General features: G+C 41.1%; 1 protein-coding gene across 1 annotated transcript in view; it reads left to right on the top strand.

The window, feature by feature from the left end:
• ALK (ALK receptor tyrosine kinase) overlaps window positions 1-12314 on the top strand; it is a 302903-nt gene that overhangs the window by 83075 nt on the left and 207514 nt on the right. Inside the window, exon 3 of the mRNA XM_058801239.1 lies at window positions 10768-10932. Coding sequence (XP_058657222.1) covers window positions 10768-10932 — 165 coding nt within the window. The remainder of the gene's footprint in view (window positions 1-10767; window positions 10933-12314) is intronic.

Raw genomic sequence — 12314 nt, 5'->3', positions numbered from 1 at the left:
GCCATGGTGAGGACTGGACTGCACAAGGCATTGTCTAACGTGCAATCCAGAAAGTGACTGCAGTAGAATATATCTACTATATATCTACTACCAGTCTCTATGCAGGGAGATAAGGTGCTGAGAGGCTAATAAGATTTACTCACCCCAAGCCTGTAATTATCTGCTTGAGGGAAAAGTTTGACCTACCTATATGAAGGAGCCCCATATTTCTTCAAATTTATGCTGCAGCCTTTTATGTGTGCAATATATATTCTTTCCACTGGCATACAATATCTGCTCCTAGCTGTTGTATCTGCTTGAGTGATGAGGACACACCAATTTCATTTTGGAAGCAACAGTAGTACAATCTTTTTTTCCCTTACTTGGTTTTCGCAGAAGTTGCAAGAATGATTTTTAATTCATCCTTTATTACTTCTTCCTAAACTCTTTCAGTTTTTCAGTAATACTATTCTAAGGGAAGGCTTTGTTCTTAAAAGCTAAGAGCACTGATTCCATCTGACAGCATCACATGGAGATAAATGTACTGCATCTCAGCAGAAATGATTTATGATGATTTTAGCTGATTGCACAAGACCAAATCCTACCATATTCCAACCATCTGTTTTGCAAGGAAAGGCAGGAATTTGATGAGGTGTTACACAAAATACAGTGTTCACTCAGGACAACTATAAACTGTTTTCTCCCTCAGCAGTTGTAATTTAGGACATGCACCTTGAAATTTCTGGAGAATCTTGAAGAGAGGCAGGAATAATTTGCTTTTTCTAGATTTGCCATTTAACATTTACAAAAATTTAAATTAAAGGGCACTAGCCTTTAATTTAATTGAATTAAATTTCATTAAAGCATAGTAGCCCTGGAAGGCACACACTTCAGGCTGGAACACCCCGTAGCATCACTGTGCAGACCCTTGAGATGTGCAGCCCCCAGAGGACTGGTGTGTGTATGTGCAGCACAGCCCATAGTCATAGCCCAAGGCTAAGAGGACAGTTCTTAAAACCTCTATTCCTCTGCATGCTTATAGCCACTGGCATGTTAATTTGTAAACTTCCCTGGGAGCTGATTTCTGTTCAGAGCTGCTCTGTCCATGACAGGGTGGACAGCTCCTTTCAGTGGCTGATTACTGGCCTGGGTCTGCATGGCTCTCTGAAGGTCATGCAGGGACTCAGCAGGGTGAGGAAGGAGACAAAGTTAGACCATCCAAGCTCTAGGTGAGTAACTCCTGTCCCAAGACTCAGCCTTCTGATTAGTGGTTAATCCAAAACCACACAATAAATCACAAGCAGAAATAAAACCCAGCAGCCTTTTACTACTAGAGTGATTTCTTCTTCTGTCATCTTTCCTCACTGTTCCTAGCATGACTGATTACGGAGTGCTCAATGACTTCTATCAAAACTTTTTTTGCCTAATCATCTGATGGGAGCCATCTAATTAACTGGTGACATTGCTGGAGTGGGGCAATATTAGTTGTCTTAATTACACTTTCTCTGTGTTCCGCCGTTGGAGAAATCTCTGGTTAGAAGAGTGAGTAAATTGATACATGGTGTCCTTCTTCCTCTGCCAAACTAAGTTCTCTTCTCTTTTGCTCAGAATTAAATATTCTGACAGATTCTCTCTGATAGTTCTGGCAGGAGCAGTGCCTGATGATATCTTTGAAACCACAGGCAGCAATCCCAAAAGACAATCACTGGCACAAGGAGATACTAGAGTGATGCATTCACAAGACTTTTTTACTGTTTAGTCTAGAGATCTTTTTACATTTGCTTCAATCCAAGCATTGATTAATCACCAGTCATCTCAGAGATTCAAAATCCACCTGCCTTTCAGAAAATTGCATGTGAAGTCAAAATTATCTGGGAATTCAACCTGTGAGGCAGGAAGAGACTTTAAATCTCCAAATTTTTTATATCTTTTTGTTCTCATGAGGTACACTCAGACTGTTTCCTGTGGCTAGAACAAATTTTAATGCATTTGGCATATGTGGACTTATAGTAGCATATTAATCTCCCATTTGCAGATCTGATGGATCTCTGTCCGGAGGCTTACATGATTAACTGCACTCAGCCACATATTTCATTTCTTGTCCTGGCTGGTTGAATGTTAATTTTCTCTTCTGTACAGGTATTCTATAAGAAATCAATTGTCCACTACATAAGATCTTATAAGATTGTGCAATAGGGGTTCCACATGACAGCTGCCCCTCTGGACCTTCATGCAGTTAACACATCCCTCTCTGCCCCATCCTCTCCCTGTCCCTGGGCCAGCCAACAGCCCTGCACCTGGAGCATGATCCTGGCAGGGTGTGGTGGCAGCTGTGGAAACAGCTATTGATTGGAGCAAAAATCAAATGCAATTCAACCCTTTGAAAGAAGAACGTGTTTCATGTGAATAACAGCCCTGAGGCTGCCCTGCTGGACTGCTGGAGTTGGCTTTTTCTTTTTAACTGTTCTTACATTACTGTGCTGGCTTTGTGTCTCTGCCACGTTGTCCAGTAGCAGCTGAACTCCTTGGCTGCCCTGCACCAGCACTGGGCAAAGTACTGAAGTACCTCTCTCAAGTTATATAGTTTACAGATTTTTTTTTTTTTTTTTTTGCCCCCCTAAAGCTTAGGGGAAATAGTGGTGTTAGGATGGCAAAGTCAAATGGGACTTAAACTCAGGATGAGAGCAAATTTGGCTGCCTAGTCACTATTGTGCTTAAAAACATCTAGAAAAGGTGAATTCAGCAGAGGAGGAACACACACCTACAAGAATACATAATTATTCACAGCTTTGATTTAATAGGTACTAAAAGCCTAATCCACAGGATGGCCTCTATTAACAACTTATTAATAATTTCACTCAGCTTTATGTCTTCAGAAAACTAATTTGACAGGGTTGTTGGGGTTTTTTTAACACTTTCTAATGGAATGTCGTCTGTGATGTGTTCCTAATTTCCTGAATTTGGTTTGCTGATTAAAAAAAAAAAAAAAAAATGCATTGGTCTAATTCTACTGTGGGATAATTTGGGGTCATTCTTGCTACATATTTGATGCTCAGTGGCATGGCAGTTGCTCAGCAAGGTGTCAGAGGAATAATTTTTTTCCCTGGTAGGTCATAAGCACCATTTCATTCATGTCATTGGGTACCAGATAGACACTGCTTCCACAAAATTCAGTGAGTCTGAACATGGAAAAGGGAAGATGGAAAGAAGGAGGGCACCAGCCAGATGAATTCATGTTGCAGTTAGCATCCCATGACTACTTGTTTCATAATTCTACAACAAATCAGGCTTCTACTGACATCTTCAGAATGATAAAGGTGTTGTGATTCTTGGCTCAGTGTGGCATAGTGAGATGTATGGGTACAAACTGATTGTTACAGCAAGATCTTGCTCAGAGGTGAGATTAAGTCAGGAGGGGAGCAAGGAGAATGCTGCTTCGTCCCAGAGGAAAACTGAATCAATGCTTTCTTAGTAAAGATACTGGGAAAGTGATGTGTCATCTTAATTCAAACACATCCTTTTTGCAATCTTACAAGTATTCTAATGTAGTTTTGAAATAGCATTATGAATGGAATAGGGCAAGGTTTCAGTTAACAGCAGCTACTCACACCACATTAACAGAATTGTTCCATATAAAATAGCAGATGCTGTGACCCCTTAAATGTTTGCAGGAATTCTTGTTTAACAATTAGATGGTATTTTGGCTATGTGCAATGGTGCAGAAATCCAAAAGGAGGAAAGTCAGGAAGCAGAGCATCTGCCTAGCTAAACTGAAGGTTGTGTTAAGCAAGAAGGAAGAAAAAATCTTTTTAGGGAGAAATTTTAACTTACTTTTCCTTATGTCATCTTTTATCTGCAGATAATATGTCTATGACAGCTCAGTATTTTTCAATAATAAAATAAGACAACATTATGACAACAGTAAGACAACAAATGTCTTTTCTCCCCATCTCTCAAGTATTCATTTTCTCTAGAGATCTTTTGAAATTCATGCAAGAGGTTCCTTGTATGAATTGACAAAATATGACAGTTCATCCAACTACTGTTTTGTGCCAACTGGAGCATATTTTCTAACAACTGCTGTTAGTCAGTACTTCTTTTTTGTTTTTTTTTTTTTGGCTAGAACTGGCATTAGAAATGCGCTTTCATGTATTGTTTTTTTGCTACATGCATGGGAGACTTGGTGGACAAATATTTCTTGTGTGGAGAATGAGCTCTGACACTTCTTGGAGCAGGAGGAATGAAAACGAGAGCTTTTCATAGTTGTTCTCCCAACACCCCTTCCTCACACCTCTCTCTGTAGCTGTCTTGAAAGACTGCACTTATAATTGATTGATGAAGGAGTCCTGGCCCTTTCTTTGTAGTTTGATTTTCACTGAACAAAGCAGCTGTCAGAGATTTTGGTGATTCAGTCCCTGGTGCACGCTGAGGGGCTGGGTGGATATAAAGTAGATGCTGTCATTTTTACGATTCTCTTAACAAATAAATGAATAGCTGCATTATTGCTGTTTTTTCTAAGCAGTGGCCCATCCATCGTGGCTCACTCCCCAGAGGATTAATTCAAACGCATCTGGCATGAGGAGAGCTCTGGGCTCCACAGGGAGGCAGGCAGCTTGCTCTGTGCTGGGCATCCATGCCCAAGCACCCTGCTTAGGATGTTGCTGGGATATTCCCTGAGGTATTTGCTCCTCTAAAACTTTTTCTTCAGAATGCAATATGTAGCTCCTCTATATATTTGCTCCTCTAAAACTTCTTTTTCAGAATGCAATCTAAGCTTAAAGCCCCTTCCAAAGGAAACCTGAGAGGTTTTCCTTCAAGGTGGGCATCAAAGGGTGGCACTATCAGCCTTGACCCTGCCCGACAGCCTCCACTGCTGGGTGCTGGGGAGAACCTGGCCCCACTAAACTCTTCCTTGCAGGCAGCAAGCTCTGAGGAGCCCTTGAAGCCCTGTGAGGGCACAGCAGCAGCCCTGTCAGTAATGTCAAGGTCAGGGCATCGTGCTCAGAGACCTGCTGGTGCGGAGCAAGGACGCAGAGAGCGATAAGCTAACTTGTGCTAAGCAGCTTGAAATTAAAAGGAGGTCCCTGGTGAGCACAGGCCGTGTCTCAGGGCAGGGGAGGAGTGCCCAGCTGATCTCACTGCTGCACTTGCAGGTGACTGAGGCTCATCAGAAGGTATGGACCCCAAAGCTGTGCTGAATGTGGGGCTCCTTGAGTGCCTCCCCAGCTCCCCTGTCAGGCCATGGTGCTGCTCTCATGCTTGTCAGCTCCTGGAGCAGCAGCCCAAGGAGCAGGCAGTGATTGTTGGCACAGGCATTTGCTAAGGGTAGCAAGACCCAGGGTGCCTGGCAGGCCACATGTGACATAATCATCCCTTAAAATGTGCAGTTTGCCCTTTCTCAGGGCTAGACAATGGAAGGAAATAGGTGAATTTGTCTCTTCAGATTTGCTTGCTCAGCAGGAACAAGGCAGTTAAGCCCCGCAATTGTTTTTGCTCTTGAATTTGTGTGACTGCCAACACCTTTTCCCTTTTCCTTTGGGCTTTTCTGCTGTGCCCTTTCCATCCTGTGGTAGATTCCCTTGTTTTAAATTGCTGCTGTGCCTCCAGGTGAAAAGCTAAAATACAGCACCAGGAATTCATTTGCAAGAAGTTTCATCTCTTCTTTGTGCCAGCAAGAAATTCTCACTTCCAGGGACCTGGTCTGTATTTGGGTCCTCCTGGATGTTCATCAGGCAGGTGTTCATCAGAGGGCACAATGTTTCCTATTTATGTTCTATTTTCAGGGAGAAATACTTATCACTGCGGGCTTCTTTGTGGCACCCCACATGTGCACCCTGGTTTGGTGAACAGAAATTCAGAAAGGCCTGATGAGGCAATTGAAACCCTTAGATTGAATGCCCTGTGCCCTTTTGTACTCAGAGGGAACGGGAAGGCTTTAGGAACTGGCTCTGTCACTAGGATTAATAACTGGAAAATCAATTTGTCATTTCCCTGTCATAAATTAAAAGCTTATAGGCCTTATAACATGAGTAAAATAGAGGTTAGTGGGTATTGATGGAGGTCTCAAAGCTCACTCAGCAGAGCAGATCTCTACTACACAATTTAAATTATGTCTCCTCCACAAGGAATATCTGTCAATATTTGTATTGAAAAAAGACATCCTGTGCAAGAATATTTTATCTGTTTCTACACTGCTGCTGCGATTGTTGCTGCTGAAGGAGTTCTTGAGGGAGATTGTGGTCCTGACTTGACCGGTGTGAGTGACCTTTACATTGTGCATTTGCCTGTAGATGGAGTAGAAATTAGTCATGCTCAGGCTGATGAGGCGCCAGTGAGGATGTCCCTCACTAGGTTGGTCCTGCTGAGAACAGAGAACCTCTCCCTGCTCCCTTGGCTGTGGTAGAGCAGTGAGAAAGCAACCACACCCTTTGGAAAGTGTGCGCAGCTAAGAGTAATTGAGGAGTGATTTGTAACAGTCAGCAGACCAGGAGGGAAAAGGAGCTTTAAAGCCGGACACCTGTAGAACTAGAAAGGAGCAGTCTAAGAGGAAACTACCTGCTGGTAAGATTTTTATGTTTGAAAGGAAATGTTTAGCCCAAATAAACCTAATCTTTTGTTGAGCAGCTGAAGAAAAGGTAATCAGAGTAGTTTCTTAACAAGAACATTTTTTTTTTTTAATCTATCGCTTAACATTAGGTTGTTTTGTTCTAAATAAGGTGTGTTTCTGCGGTGTGTGGTTACACAAATGATCCAAGATGGCGCAGAAGTGGATGATCCATAATCTGACCTGCTGCAATGTAAAAGAATACTTCCCACTGATTATTGTGCTTTGGTGTATTACTTACAGTACTATTTTAATGCATTTGGTTATTAGAAAACTCTAATCAGTTTAATTGAAACAGATGTGGTTGCCACTTATTTTAGTTATCTGTGCATAAATTATTGTTGTTAGGTATGTTGATAAAAAATAAATAAATAGAGACACTCACAAGACTAACGTAATCAGACATACACAGATTCCAGTGTCTTTTTAATTGAATAGTAGCTTAATTGGCTTTTCAGTCTGTGGTTAATATTCTGTATCTTTTTGCATACCAAAAGCTGAACTGATTTATATCTACAGCCTTTCTTAAACAGGTTTTTATCTTATTTTGATTATAAGCATCACTTTTGTTTCTTCTTTGAAGGCATGATGATGATGAAATAGACTTCTAATAAATTATCTGTTCTGCCTCTCTCATGCCCAGCAGTTGCAGATAAAAGAGACTGTTGGACAAAGAGTTGTTTGTTCTGATTTGGGTTTTTTTAATTCATTATTTAAGAACAGACTTTGCTAATTTTTTTTCTATATGGATCTTAAACTCCTGTAAAGTATTTATGATCTGTGGTGTCAATATAGATCATGACATAAATGCCTGTACTTGGTTTAAATCTATGTGACATCTCTTTTAGAAAATCAGAAGTCACAAAAAAAATCCCCCCACTTTACTGACTAGGCACAGTATTCAAGTCCAAAAGCTCTGTACTTAGGCAATTTACATTGATAGTGGGTTTAAAAAAATAACCACTGGAGGTTGTGTTAATTTTAATTCCCTTTCCTGCAGTGTTTAGTTTTTCAGTTTAAAAAAAAAAAGGGCAGAATGGCCTTCATCCAGCTTCCAAAGGCACATGGCTACTGCTTTCTGTGCTTAACTGGGCAAGGAAACAATAAACTTGGTGTAGCCTTTAAATGTTAAGACAAAAGTGAAAAAGGAAAGAGTAGCACTATTTTTTTATGCAGAGATGTAAAAAATGGCAGGTGATTTGTGGCAGCAATTCAAGTATTATGCAGGTTTTGTATTTGCAAGTGTGGCTTATGTGATCTTGTAATAGCTAACACACCAAGACCAGCTTCTCAGTGAAAAAAATTATATAATTCTTTTTTTATGAGGTATATTACGTTGTCAATAGTGAAGGACATTGTGGAAGAAGGAAGGCCTGAGGGTAGGAAGTTAATGTTAGCCTTGGAAGACTGGATGCTGTTTGCATAGATTTTTCTGTGTTGCATCAGATAGCATTTCTTTGTCATCATTTCTTTGTACTGAATAGGATAATAGCCCTGAAATTTGTATCTGATACAGGACTATTTTAAATAGGAGCTTGTAAAAAGTACTGATGTTATGGTGATGTGAGGGGATTATTGAATCATGTAAAAATTGCAAGTGTATTTCCACAGAATCACAGACACTGTGGGATGTGTGAGCCAGTCTCCCTCTTTTCCAAGGAACAGCCTGCAGTGAAGGACATTCAGTGTGACCACAGCAGGCATGTCAGACCTTGCCCACTCTCTGCAGGCCTTTCATTGCAAGGGAAGGCAATGGCACTGCTGCTTGCCTTTTCTTCCTTTGCTTTCCCTGCTCCAGGCAGAGGCTTTGGCTGTCTGCAGGGGTCACAGCACTGGTTGTGAGCAGGGCCTGGTATTTAATCACTTACCCCAATTAAGTTGTGCCAGTTGTAGGTCAGAGGCCTGCTGTGTTAAGGGCTCCACAGCTGATTGATAGCTCTCTTTGGAGATGGGGATTCTGCAAAGGGAGAGCAAAGTGGGGAGCAGAGCTGGCCATTGAGTGCTCGTGGCACCACAATCAGACAGCCAGGGGGACTGCAGAGGAGAGTGAGAGTGCCTTTGGGTATCCATGGAAGGCCCCTCTGCTTGGGTCAGGAGGGTTAGGGAGCACAAAGGCCTCTGTTCCCAGCAGCTGGGCACAGAGGAGGGGAAGCCAGCAGGAACTGCTGGAAAGCTGAAGAAAATACGAGATTGATTGGGAGGAGAAGTGCACAAAGAATGAAATAGTTGATTTGAAATGATTGGTTTTGCCATGTGTGGTCCTTGGCCTGGGCTTTCCCATTTGTCATTCAGTGAGTTCCATGAAAAAAATCCTTGTGTGAGCTGTGTTTCTCCCCTCCATATTTTTTTTGACAGTGCCTTAAAGCACACACTGCTCAAGGTGTTCTCTGTGAGTACTAAATATAATTTATGTTCTGTAAACTATAGTTCAGTGTTTGAGTGCTCTTTTGTCCATCTGGGCTTAGGTGCAAAGTTTACCAGACTCCTCACACTTCAGTTAAAAATATTTGGTTTAGTTTTTGCTTTTTTTGGGGGGTTTTTGTTTTGTTTTCTTCTTTTTTTTTTAAGACCATGTCAGGAACTAGAAATACATGATCTTAGGTTTGGATATGATATTGCAGTAGTAAACTGCATGAATATATCCACAGTTCCCCTCTGCCTAAATTGAAGTGTGCTTCATGAATCATGAAATTTATATTGAAAATTTAGGGGCCTGAAGCGAGTAGGGGCCCTTGCATTTGGATTTAAGGAAATTAGTGTAATCCTTGTTACTGCTGCTTGTGCTGTAAATTGACTCCTTATGTTATATTGTTTCCCTGGTGTTGTGAGGTATTTAAAATGCTGAGTGAATGATAAAGCACTTGGTTAAGAAAATCAAATATAAACTGGAAAAAAGACTCTGTTCCTTCCAGCTTGCTGTTAAAAAGGGAAATTAGCTGGGAAGAGTATAGCAAGAGGGCAGCAGTATTAACCTTCAGATTAGAAAATATTTTATCACCAGGAGAATAGGCTGAACTACATAAATCTGTGCCCACAAGAAGAAATTAGATGTTTAACAGAGAGTGTAATTGAAGTTTTAAAAAAATCAGTTAATTTCACTAATGTTGGTTCAGATTATTTGTTTCACCTGCATTGTATGGCAAGACAGAAAGACAGTGCAGAATACTCCAAGGAGCAGCTGAATTTTTTTCCTTGGCTTTTTCTAATGGACTTTAGTCTCTTCAGAAACACTGAGTTAGTTCTAAAACCATTTCTTTCTCTCACTGAATATTGTGTTGAGTGCTGACTGTGGTGACAAAAGCAAATGCATAATGGGCATTCCAGAAAATTTAATGATCTTGGCAATTCAAAGTAAAAATCCTTGCAGGTTGTCACTGCATATTGTGTTAAGCAGCTTGAACTATGGTGGGATAGTAAACTGGACATGGAGAAGTGAATCATAGTTGTACCAGCAAGGTGTAATGGGTTTCTCTAGAGAAACATCTCAAAAAGAGGAATCTCTGTTGGAGGCGGTTGCTGGCTGTGACGCCTGGAGGCTGAAGTTCTGCAGCAGCAGTCAGGTTTTTGCTTGTTCTCTTGTCTCAGGGAAAGAGTTTTAAACCCTGGGGGTCAGCATGTCACCTCCTGGGGTACAGTCCCCATGGCTTCCAGCACATTGCAAATGCCCAGGACAGATGACTCTCTTTGTACAGAGCTGTGCTCACTGAGGTGAAACATGGGTGCGAATCATGAGGAGTCTTTGCAATCTAATGGTCCTGGTTGAATTTGAAGCATCATGCCAGAAGAGATTGGCTTTCTGTCCCATTTCATCCATTGGCTAAACTATTTTCCTTTCAATCCAGATGATGTCTTTCTCCACTTTAGCCTGAGCTGCCCTCTGACCTGTCCTGAAGGGGAATTACTGGCTCTTTGGCATTCCATTTGATTTGCTGCTGCTTCCATAATGAACCTCCCTGTGCAGCCCATTTCAGGCTCCTTTTTGCTTGTCTGTTTACAGGCATAAATTCCCTATTTCTTAAATTCCCTATTTCTTTTTATCTCATTATGGAAAAAAAAAAATCAAGCCCTAACTTACTCAAATACAAAATGAATGTGCATGCACATGTGTGTATGGCTACCTTTGAGCACGGAAGATACCACATTTAATTAACCTGGTATGTTTTGTGTCCATTTTGTTTTTCCAGTATTTGACTGCAACTTTGAATCTCCTTGTGAGCTGGAGTATTCCTTTACCTCAAAAGATCAGGAAACCCCCAACAATGCCTGGGTCAGACTGAATGCTGAGGAAATCTCACAGCTAAACCTCCCAGATGGGCCGGACACAGATCACTCTGAGAGCACCCCCAAAGGTAAGATGAATACAGCTGTGCAATGCCATCAGTAGTGGTTAGTTTTAAAATAAAACACCCTTGCTTCCACCCCATAAAGTAACCATAACAGAAAAACCCAAAATGCTGCCCAAACAAACATGTTCCCCTGAAGTGCTAAAGACAGCTATAATCCCTTTGCCTCAACAGACAGTGAGTGAAAACAAAGTGACAAACAAAAGGGGATTGTTCTGCACAGGAGAGATCTGTTTTCACCTAAAGGCAAGCTCCATCATATATCTCAGAAGCAAAGTATCTAATACAGTCTTGTGTAAAATCCGAAATGGGCTGGCCCATGCCGTGGCTGATATTTGGATGAAAACTGTGCTATGGTGCTCATGTTTAAGGTCATTCAGTGTTTGGAAGAGTCTGGCCTTATCTTTGTTCTAGGTCCTGTTTACCACTTGTGTGTTTGCAGACCATTTTAGGCAATATCCTTCCATCCAGGGCTTAGGTTCTCTGTTTGGTAAGAAAACAAAGATGGGCTTTGTCCTTAGTATAACAAAAAAGATCCTGTCTCTGAAGAGCGCTAGGAGGTCTCAAAAGATGGGAGTACAACAGATTTCTTTTTTCCCTTGGAAAAACTGTGGTTTGTTGGAATTACTTCTCCTTCTTATGATCATATCTGTGAACAGCAGCATAATTCATTAAGATTTCCAGTTCTGAAAAGATTTTTAGATATATTTGTGCTCTTCTAATCTGGGAAAGTAGAAAAATTCTCAACATCCTTTCAGCTGTTGGTGACACCTGCGTGGAACTTCTCTCTGGAGGGTGGTGTTGATGAGAATGGATCTACAAAATGAATATGGGGGAGTTAGAGCTACAAACTTTATCCAGGAGAACAAAGAGGTGTCAGGAATGACGACAAAAATTTCAAGGGATATGACGCAGTTTCCATAGTAGGAAAAAATAAACAGACCAAGATTCTCAATTCAATCTCTGATGGCAGGGGTTAGAGGTCTTTAAAAAGCAGATTGAAAAGCATTGGAAAGCAGCTGTGAAGCTGGTGGGCTCTGGGTTTAGAACAAGCAAGCTGAGACATTTTTCATGTAGTACCTGAATAAACGATGCTAATAAAATACATGAATTAATGTTGTGGGGCTAGAAGTGTGTATAAGTTTAAAGAAAGATCAGATGAATTCTTGCAGAATACATTCATCACTGGATGTTTAATTCAGTAGTCTGTTTAGAGTCAAGAAGTCTTACACAAAAGGCTGCAAGTGAAAGAATTCTTTTCTTAGGAGCCAGCACTGGAGACAGAATTTGACTTTGCAGAGCTGCAGTCTGGCTGCTCATGACAGTTCTTATGTTCAGGCAAATATTGAGGAAATTTTCTGTGCTGCTTTCATTCATATTCTATTTTC

Source organism: Ammospiza caudacuta, chromosome 3 (genome assembly GCF_027887145.1).
Source record: "Ammospiza caudacuta isolate bAmmCau1 chromosome 3, bAmmCau1.pri, whole genome shotgun sequence".
Lineage (NCBI taxonomy): Eukaryota > Metazoa > Chordata > Aves > Passeriformes > Passerellidae > Ammospiza > Ammospiza caudacuta.
This window is presented reverse-complemented; position numbering and strand designations above follow the sequence as displayed.